Source organism: Polyodon spathula, chromosome 19 (genome assembly GCF_017654505.1).
Source record: "Polyodon spathula isolate WHYD16114869_AA chromosome 19, ASM1765450v1, whole genome shotgun sequence".
In the NCBI taxonomy this organism is placed as follows: Eukaryota; Metazoa; Chordata; class Actinopteri; order Acipenseriformes; family Polyodontidae; genus Polyodon; species Polyodon spathula.
The window spans coordinates 19480277-19491192 of NC_054552.1; the positions used below are offsets into that span (position 1 = coordinate 19480277).

General features: G+C 41.8%; 1 protein-coding gene across 1 annotated transcript; it reads right to left on the bottom strand.

Moving 5' to 3' along the window:
- Positions 1–423: 423 nt before the first annotated feature.
- On the bottom strand, positions 424–10575 carry LOC121294717 (la-related protein 6-like). The gene is made up of 3 exons (XM_041218755.1): positions 9815–10575; positions 6136–6334; positions 424–2959 (listed from the first exon to the last, which is right to left on the bottom strand). The coding sequence occupies exons 1-3, from the start codon at positions 10558–10560 to the stop codon at positions 1817–1819; spliced, it is 2088 nt and encodes a 695-aa protein (XP_041074689.1). The 5' UTR covers positions 10561–10575; the 3' UTR covers positions 424–1816.
- Positions 10576–10916: the final 341 nt, after the last annotated feature.

Below are 10916 nucleotides of genomic sequence, written 5' to 3' on the forward strand. Positions count from 1 at the left end.
TAAACCCATAGTGGAACCGGTTTTGAGAAAGCACAATATCAGTAAATCACGCAAGGGCAAAATTAGAACAGACAAACATTTAGATATCCCCTCCTTTATTTTAATATTGAGTGGTTTCCATTTGGAAGTTACATTTTATTCCCGTAAAAAAAAAAAAAAAAAAAAAAAAACCCACTACATGGGAACCCGATTGACCTGAAAAGGTACTACCAAAACAGCATGAGAAAAAGGAGAGACTTGTTTTTATTTTCCCCGTGGAAAGCCTACCGTTGTTACATGGTTTGAATGGAATGACCAACCAAAGCCGCTGTCAGATTTAGAGACAAGCATTGGATAAATACAACCCGGAACTGTTCACTATTACAGCACCATGAAGGGAAATGTGAAGCTACTTTCTTAAAGAAATATTCAGACCTGAAAAAAGCCATTTCAGTGCTTTATTTGTACAAGAGGAAGTACATTACACACCTTAAATCCTATTTTGTACAGAACAGCTTTGATTAGTTCAACAGGAAGCATTGCTTCATTTCAGGTGTGTCAGTGTCCACTCCAAGTCCATTCCCTTTCTCATAGGACAGGCAGTGACCCCTCCCCTCGATCAGGGGTGAGAGAAAAATAGGAAACCCAGGGCCCTGTGCTTCCAACCAGCAGATTGCCACACAAGGACAACAGTGTCCTCCTAAACACATTCCATATACCTGGCAGGAAGGAATATCTAACAAGTTCAATATATTAAATTTACATTTATATACACAGTCTCTTTAACATGTAAAAATAAAACAGAACGGAGATATGCTACATTTACTAAAAGTGACACTCCCAATAGTTATTTCTGTTCCTGTTAGCCACGGCTGAACCAGACCACACTGTGAATGCGGTGCAGTAGGGCAGCAGCACCTGAGATTCATACTCTGGAAAAGCAAACAGACATCACAGCCGATTTGATGTTTTATGTTCCTAAGGAAACCTAAAAGCCATAAATTGTTGCTAAGGATACAAAATGGTCAATAGCTTACTGCACCAATTGGAAAAAAGTGCATCTTTGTCCCCTAAAATAGATATACAAAAACAAATAACTTTAAAAGGCTGACGACTAGCAGATTCCTGTGCAGTTATGCACGATATAAAAAATTGGCTAGTTATCAATACAGGATATAGAACTATTGTTTTAAGACTATAGAATTTGTGCAACTCCAGTACATCTTTATTTCAGTCATCTTTATAAGATTGACTGGCATTAACCTTGTACTAAATCCACTTGTGCCTCAATGACTGATGCATTCAGGTTGAGAGACAAATTCAGGTTTAAAGTTCAGTCCCCTTACTTTTCAATAAGATGTATTAGGGCAGCTGTCACTAAACAATCTACTTAATTTAAATACCATTTTACCAATCAGATTATATGTATATTTCCCCCTTGATCCATTCATGGATGCCACTTTTAGAAAAGCTACCATACCTCATCACTTCCACTATCATTTTCACCAATATACTACTTCTGCTCTGAAGTAACAAAAACGTACACAACACACAAACCGAACACATACATAAAAGAAAAGCAACGCAGCCTACAAACTGTTGTTACAAATATACAAATTAAGAGATCCATCAATTTAAGACTATGGCTTTTGAGAAACACAAAAATAGAAAGTCTTAAACAGAATACAAAAATAAAATAGCCACTATAAAACAAGTCAGTCTTGTTCTTTAAATCCAGTCTGTCCGTTTCCTTCCTTTTCCAAGTTGCCAGGCTGTGAAACTGTTTTTCCTACAGCTCTCAACAAAAACGAGGGATGGGGAAGGAATTGTTTCCCTGTTATTCAAACAGGGTGCATTTGCCCCTGTCCCCCGGGGAGTTATTGTGGAAGCCCCTGGTTCCATCTGGCCCTCTTGGCAGTCTGACCACCCCAGGTGGCAGCCCGTCTGCGTTCTGTATCTTGCGGCCTAGCATGGGGCTACCAACTGGGCTGCTCTCCTGAGATGTCACCTGCCTGCGGCGCTGCACCCAGGGGCTCCCAGAGGGGGTCAGGCTGCTGTCCGAGGAGTAGTCAGCCCACTTGCGTTGACCTGGCTCAGGGCTCAGTCTGCCCACACTGGCCAGGGGAGACTTGTGGCTGTGTGGGGACTTACGCTGCACAGAGGGGCTGGTTCGGGGGCTGTTCCAGGGGCTGGAGCGAGGGGAGACGCTGGGGCTCAGGTGGTTGTTCTGGTGGTAGCCCCCTCCGGGAGGACTCAGCTTGTTTGGCCGGGCCTTGCGGGTCAGTCTGGGCGAGGTGGGGTTGCTCTCAGTCTCAGAGGAGCTGCAAGCGTCGTCTCCGATATATTGCAACTCTCGGACCCTGCTGTTGAGAGAGCGATTCTTTCTAGAGCCATCGTAATGCTGCTTGTCTTTTGGGACCTTTTTCTTCGGGGGTTTGGTGCCGATCAGGATCACCTTAGCCCCTGCAGTGGCCCCAACAGATGCAGCCTCCTCCTGCTGCTGCTGCTGCTGCTGCTCCTCTTCACCTGTTCCAACCGCCACATCGCTGTCTCCCAGAACCTCGTGAGCATTAATCGCAGCCTCCACCTCCTCAAATTCCACAATTGCGCACTCACTGGTGCCCAGTTGGGTGTAGCGGCTACTGAGCTTCTTGAGGTCTGCTGGAAGCTCCTTGCCGGGTTTGAGGACACGGACAGAGGCAATGACCCCATATGCACCAAACACTTTGAGCAGGTGCTCCATCAGCTTCTCCTGCTGCACGCCCCCCCCAGCACTGTCCTGTCCCCCGGCAGTCCCAGCCAGCTCAGACCACAGGTGCAGCTCGCTCACCAGCAGCATGCGGCTCGGCAGATTCTCGCTGGCGAACACAGGCACCACTGCCTTGCGCCGTACTTTCCGCCCCTCCTCGTTCAGCTCCAGAAGCTGAGAGTGGCGCAAGGCATAGGCTGTCGTCCGCCAGTCTCTTGTCAGGTGCTTCACCTGGGAGACAGAGAGAGTCAAACAGAAAGCTTTGGAAACTTTTTAAAATCTAATTAAACTGTAAATCAATTTGTTGTATGTCTGCTTTCAACATGACATGAAAGTGGAGACGTGCTCTGTGTCCAGAATACACCAATAAAAGTTCTCCTTGTGGTACCTTTTAAGGATGAGTTTTTAGTTTTGTAACAGATACAGTGCCTTGCAAAAGTATTCAGACCCTCTTTTCAAATTGTTGCTTTAAAGCTTGCAGTCATCACACTTTGAAGTAAGAATTAATGTGTTATATACACAACCTACTCTACACATTCAAAGCAAAACCAGAAAGTAAATAGATAATGAAAAAAATGGAAAAGTGATGAAAACTTAAAGTATTCAAACCCTGTGCTGTGGCAAACCTAAATTAATTCAGGTGCACAAAATGAACTTAAGCCACACAATTAGTTGAATAGCCTCTGTGTGTGCAATATTAGTGGTTCCCACTATTTCAGAATAAAAACACCTATCTGTGAGGTTCCTTGGTCAGGCAGACACTCAACCATGAAGACCAATGCGCTTTCAAAGCAAGGTCAGGGATAGTCATTGAAAAGCACAGATCAAGAGAAGGGTACAAAAAATATCAAAGTCTCTGAATATCCCTGTGAGCACAGTCTACTCAAATCATCAAGAAATGGAAGGTGCACTGTACCACCCAGACACTGACTAGATCAGGCCGTCCCTCCAAACTGAGCAGCTGGGTAAGGAGGAAACTGGCAAGGGATGCCAACAACAACAACTTTAAAAGAGCTACAGAGTTCAATGGCTGAGATGGGAGAAAATGTGTACGAGTCAACAATATCCAGAACACTTAACAAAAGTAGCCTATATGGCAGGATGGTAAGAAGGAAGCCATTACTAAAAATAAGCCATCTCAAAGCCCACATGGAGTTTGTAACAAAGCACCAGGGTGATGCTGCAAAAATGTGGCAAAAGGTGTTGTGGTCAGACGAGACCAAATTGGAACTTTTTGGTCTAAATGCCAAGCGTTACGTTTGGCACAGACCCAACATAACACAACTCCCAGTCAACACCATCCCTACAGTCAAGCATGGTGGTGGCAGCATCATGCTATGGGGATGCTTCTCAGCATGGACTGTAAAGCTCGTTAGGATTGAAGGAAAAATGGATGGAGCAAAGTACAGGCAAATACTAGAGCAAAACCTATTTCAACCTGCAAAAGACTGAAAACTGGGGTGAAAATTTAGCATTCAGCAGGACAATGATCCAAAGCACAAAGTTAAAACTACACTGAAATGGCTTAAGAAAGTGAATGTCCTTGAATGGCCAGTCAAAGTCCCTACTTGAATCCTATTGAATCTGTGGAAAGACTAGAAAATTGCTGTCCATAAGCAATCCCCAAGAAACTTGAGAGCGCTTGAGCAAATCTGCCAAGAAGAATGGGCACAAATTGCACCAAGCCAGTATGCAAAGTTGGTAGAGACTTACCCAAAAAGACTTGCGGCTGCAATTGCTGCCAAAGGTTCTTCCACCAAATAGAGTTGACTGGACTGAATACTTATGCAATCAACTTTTCATATATTCTCCTTAGTTTTTGCTGATATTTACTGCAACCTATTTACCCTTAGAAGTCTTCAGTTTGAGCATTCAAGTTTTGAATAAAATATTAACGTTTAAAAAGTGTATGCATCATTTTGTAATTTCACATAATGGGACACCATAGGAAGGGTCTGAATACTTTTGCAAGGCACTGTATTTGCAAATTTTTTCATGGTATCTACATGGAAACAGCATTTCCTGAGGTTAAATCAATACATTTGGTAATAGAAGAGCATTAAGTAAAAGAGCATCACAACCATGCATTCAGAGCTAAGAGGAGGTGTGCACAAGTGTGGGTTTGAGTAGCTCAGTGGTTAGAGACAGTACCTTGCTGCAGTGAGGAAGGCAGTAGGTTTGAGTAACTTGGGGTAGAGAATGTACTGTGCTGAAGTGTGGGAGGCAGTGGGTTCGAGTAGCTCAGTGGTTAGAGAAAGCACACTGGGCTGCAGTGAGGAAGGCAGTGGGTTTGAGTAGCTCAGTAGTTGACAGCAGGGCTGCAGTGCAGAAAGGTAGAGCATTTGAGTTGCTCAGGTTTTAGAGTGTTAGACACAAAGGCCTAACTATGTCCCTCTATATGAAATCTGGTTCCTTGCCCTTGGGAAAGTAAACCCTTTGCAATGAACGGGAGAACTTTGAGCAAACAGAATTTCATTAAATCTAACTGAATATAAAATTATGGTAATTGTAGGTCTTGCATTTTTCTATACGAAAATACAATACAATATTCTTTTCATAGCACAAAACCTTGAACATTCAGTCAAATTAAGAAACAAAATTGTATACACTTCCCATAATGAGCACGTCTTTCATATGGAAAAATGTGAAATGGCACTCGTTTAGTAATTTTTCTACAATGATTTTGTTCTATAAAGTGTTACTGAACAAACTACAAATAAAATATTACTAACTGTTTCTCTTGTATGTATCACTAGCACATCTTTCACCAAAAATCATGTTTTTTTTATTCACAAATCCTTTATAAAGTCAGCATTTACCACTTATTTTTATTTGACTATGTACGTATCTTTTGGTCTTTCTAAGAGTCACCAGTATTTTCCAAAGTACTATTGTGCAAGTGACTAATACTTATTAAATTTGGGCTAAAACTTTAAACCAAATCTGTTATTTATATTGCTGGGATAATAACTAGGACTAAGGATACCTCAGCCAAGAACTCGCTTGTTGTTATGCACATTAATAAACAATTTCACACCCCCCAATCAAAACACTGAACTTGTTTGCACCAAGTGTTGGATATTTAGACCGATAGGGTTACTCATACACAACGTAGAATATGGAAATGACTGGTCAACACTGACTTATGGTCAGGCATTTGGGAATAAACAAAATCAATTATGATTACGTTGAAAAGGATATTAGAGATACTACACAACACAGCAGTCAAAATGAAGAATAACGTGTTTTGCTACAAAAGTTTTAGTAACGCAAAGTATCATGGACCAAGTCATCGACTCAGACTTTCCAACATCTTTCAGAGCTCTTGCCCTGATGAGAGTTGTTACAAAACCGGCTCATCTGACTTCCACAGCCGGATGCATTTCATACACAATCTCTCGCAGTACCTTCTTGAAGGAGGTGAGCAGCTTGACGCTGACGAAGCCCAGCTTGTTGCGGCGGACGTGTTTGAGCAGGAAAGCGTCACGCTCCAGGTTCTCATCAGACAGGTAGTACTCGATCTGGGCAATGAGCTTCTGGGTGAGATCGGGGTCAGGGGTCTGCCACCTGTCCTCTTCGAGCTCCCCTCCACTTGTCCCTGCACCACTGAGGAGAGGCACCAGGGTCAGACAGGGGCAGCACTGCTCACCAAACTACAGATACTTACTGGAAATTACATTAAACAAATTAAAATCACATCCCAGAAGATTTAACCTTCGGGGGAAAAGGGACAATGCTTTTAGGCAAAGAGGAGGTCTAACTACTGCACAACACAAGCTACAGATCTTCCTTCTGTAGAAGCCTTTTTTTTTTTTATTCCTTCATGGTCCTGTGTACATTGCACTTAAGCAAAAATAACAAAACGTGCACAAACATTTACATAATTATCCAAACTTAACATTCCTGGGACAAAGTTAGTGCTGCATTGTTTTGATTTAGTTCTAAAATCTAGTTTTCAGCATTAGAGGTAAAATAGTAGAAATTGACAACAAAGCAAAAAAAGGAAAAGTATTTCGGTGATTGTCAAGATATTCCCCAAAGAAACTGTACATGCAGATGGAGATAATTGGTTTTGAATATATTAATGAGTCTTTGGAGAATATGGCAGATCGCTATTTAGCTTCAGAAACGCACATTAAAACAAAAGGCTACTACAGAGGCTGCTGAACAGAACGTAAAACAAACAGCTTTCAGAAAACAAACTGGAAAGTCAGCACAGACAAAATGTATTCCAGTTGGCAAGTTAAATCAGTCCTAAAACCGATCTAGCACAGCCACCCCACTTCAACCTGCGGCTGAATAAAATAAAATTATTGGATGGGACAAATAACATAACAAACGTGCTGTACATATTGCCTTTATTAAAGTATGCCAGTTGCTCTTGGGTAAACAAATTTTTGGACTGTTTCCAAATCGATTTCCACATCTCTAACTTGGCAAAGCTTTGCCTTAGACGTCATACCAATTCAGTGGAAGCAGAACATGCAGTCTCAATCAACTCCAGGGGGCTGCAGCATGCTTGCATTTAACAAATGACAGCACTCCATTTTAGAAAGGAAGTACCGCTACTTTTTTTAGGCTTTATAGTGGCGTTCTGAAATACTGTCTATTTAGGTTTATTTAATGTTTAAAAAGGTCTGCAAAATCCTAATGTTATTCCGCAAACTACCTGTGAAATACATGCATTTATCGTGATTTAAGCAGACCTCTAGTTATAAGGACTTTTCTATGAATCGGATGATCATATTTCATTTGCAAGTGTATTGAGTGTTCTGCCTGAAACTTTGCATAGTTTTACAGTCACCTCGAAGCCTCTACGAGTATGAATTGAGTTTTTGTGGCTGTCAAGAATGAGGTCACTCGCCTTTTACTTTTATTACGCAGGGTAGTTTACTGGTTGATATTTGACATTATCCCAGCCTTTACACTCAAATCTCTGGGGCTTTCTGCTGTTAAGAATTAACCTTGTAGGGTAAAGATAAAATGTCTGCTTTCTTTGCTTATAGGGCTATGACAAAGGAATGAACTTGCTAGTCTAGGTCATGTTAACCCTCTATGATAACACACGTCAAACTTATTTTAAAGACTTGATAGTGTCCTAACGTCAAGCGCTACTTGCAGGTTTGGAGTTGAAACTTTATTTTCATTCTAACTTTAAAACTTTCTTTTTGTTTCATTCTGGCTATGTAGAGCGACATGATCTAGGCCCACATGCACAATTTTGGTTTCCATATACACCCAGGCTCTGACTCTGGAACTTGGACTAAAGGACGTTGGATCAAGCAGTTCTTTAGACTGTTTCTTTATAACAACCAATTGCACTCAAATTTGTTGTATTTAAAAACGTAGATAGGCAACTAAAAATGTGCTATCAGGCACAGCTTCCTGCTTGAAGTGTAGGCCTCAGACCTCATGACCTTCTCAGAAAAGCTCATCCCTGGAGAACAGGAGGGGGACCGTTCATAACACTATCAAATTGGCTTCTCAATATAAACGCATGCAACGCTAATGTTATGAACACTTCTAGCCTGGGGGCACGAAGGTCGAACTCGCGTGCTTAAACATGACCAAGCAACAGGTTACCTCAGAGCAGTCTGCCATCACACTTCATACTGCAGGAACAGACCTGTCAGACCCTGTCCAACACAGGCCTCATCACAAACAATTACAGCAACCACCACAGTAGGAGAGATCATTCAGATAAGCCTGTCTGAGGTATGTGCCTTTATGGGAGTGAACTTAACACATCCTTCTGTTTATACATTAATCAAAAAGTGGGTTACTTTAAAAAGTGGGTTCTTTACAGTATTGTAATTAAAATAAATGCAAGTATGAGTCATCTATTGAGAAGGTTCTGACCCACCACAAATTGTCAGCCAGTCATTTTCACATAATAAATTCAACACCTGTCAACAGTCAGAGTGTAGATCCAGGTCTAACAAGTCCACAATGTGCTTGAATTAAGGGCGTGAAATAGCGGCCTGCCTGCAACCTGCGTCAGCACTCCTGCCTGATGTGATTGAGGGGGGAATCTGAGATTAATCGTGACTAGAAGACTAAAAACCTTCAAAAAGACTATTAGGCGTGGGGCCACCCCAGTAAAAACAAATAAAACATACAGTACATAGCTCAAAACAGTAACTGCAAATATCGCAAGCATACTATATTTAACACATACCCTGTCGGTTGCTATTTTTAACCTAAGTGACATACACTGACAAGTCACAATTTATTAGTCAAATTCTTGTAACTTAGCCCAAAAATGAGGCAACACTTTCTCTTGAGTTCTCGTTTTCCCACCAAGTGATACCGTATACCTGTTGACGCTGTACTTTAAAATGCCAGCCTTAGCGTTACTATTGGTTTATCTGTGTTTGTCCAATTTGCATCGATAATCCTACATCCTCTCTTTAAATCAACCATAATGCATTTTTATAAGTATTTATCTGAAGCCAAACACTAACTTGAGAATGTTAAAAAAAAAAAAAAAATTAGTAAGCCACCATCGATTTAATTCTGTTGTCCATTAAATCACTGACGAAGCAATTCCTATACACGGCACCACTTGTTGTAGACGGAGTATACAGATGGGTATTTTCTCTAGTTGCACAATACGGTGACCTAGTAGTTTCTTGTTAACATGTGGTGTTGTTTAATGTAGCACTGCATTTTAACAAAGTACAAACTGACCGAATTAGGAACAGCGAGATACTTTGTAAACCACCTACAGTATTTTCAATAATCTTGAAATCGTTAGTTCTGTTGCAATGCTACATTAAACAACACCACATGTTAACAAGAAACTACTAGGTCACTGTATTGTGCAACTAGAGAAAATACCCATCTGTATACTCCGTCTACAACAAGTGGTACCGTGTATACGAATTGCTTCGTCAGTGATTTAATGGACAGAATTAAGTCGATGGAGGCTTACTATTTTTTTTTTTTTTTTTTTTTTTTTTTTTTTTTTTAAAATCACAGAATTATATTTAAAGCCAGAAAACACACTTTGTCCATTTACTCACATAAATAGACGTTTATGCCCCCCAGTAATAATATGTAAAATCACATGTACAGTATCTATACCTAGATTTGTCGTGTCTTCCCAAGTCATCTTCACTACAGCTACCCCCTCGAAGGTCCAGGTGGTTTGACATGAAATCTTCATCGCGATCATCGTCCTCGGCCTCTTGGATAGCTACCCGGATTGTTACCTGGCTCCTCATCTCCTGAAGCTGGCATTCAATTGCTGCCTCTGCTAACCCGAGCCCCGCAGACTCAGAGATTGAAGCAGCCGGGCTTGGGGTCTCAGTCACCGCGCTCATATTGTCTGAGTTTGTTGCTCCAGCTTCTCCTGTGGTTCTTTCTGTCGCTTTCTCTTCGCCTGGCAGTTCAGTTTCAGGTAAAGAACTGCCTTCCTCAGCACGGGCGCTAGCAGCACAAACCAATGCTGGAGAGGCGCTGGGCAAATCAGACTGATTTTGCAACAAGCGCCTAACAGATGAAACCCCGAAGTTGCAGCCCCAAGCCTGCCAAAGCTCCCAGATTCTCCCCAGAGGAGATTCCGGGGGCAACGAGGAAGCAGCGGGCAAGGGAGGTACAGGAGAGACGCGCCTACCAGCAGCAGGAGAGGAGCAGGAAGGACTGGAAACTGCTTCTGTTGTTACTTCCTGATCTGCAAGAGGCTTTATCCTTTTGAAACGGGCCCTGGGATTGGGCCATGTCATCTTTCTGTGTTCATCCCCAACCCACCACCAGATACCAATATGAAACCATGGGGGAGGCAGGAGAAAAGACAGGCAACGGAGGAACGCGTTTACCAAGGCTTGCATATTTCTCTCTTTCCTTGTGAAATGACATCTCCGACTCTCGGCAGACACGTTTTATTTATAAGCGTTGGGAGTGAACGTCACCCTTAATTTTCAACTGCATTTCATTAGGAGGTTTTGCAAGGCATTAAAGAGCAAGCAAAACGCTCCAATCAGCGAGGTCGACTCACACTCCGTTTTTTAGAGTTAAATTGAATAATAGGATTTAATTTTAAACACGGGGGTTGTGCATGGATTCAATTTTGGACGAACTAAAAATATACCTCGAGATATCTTTTCTGACAAACTCATGCACTCCAGATTATGCTTTTGTTTATTTATGAGGGAAGGTTAGTTTTGGCATAATTGTAACGTCGTAA

Bases quoted from the DNA above. Each gene is read 5' to 3' on its own strand.
- LOC121294717 (XM_041218755.1), bottom strand. From the start codon at position 10,560: ATGCAAGCCTTGGTAAACGCGTTCCTCCGTTGCCTGTCTTTTCTCCTG. The intron at 6,335-9,814 runs GTATAGATACTG...GCCTCTCCTCAG, and splicing joins GGAAGACACGACAAATCTAG to TGGTGCAGGGACAAGTGGAG. The intron at 2,960-6,135 runs GTACTGCGAGAG...TCTGTCTCCCAG, and splicing joins TGCTCACCTCCTTCAAGAAG to GTGAAGCACCTGACAAGAGA.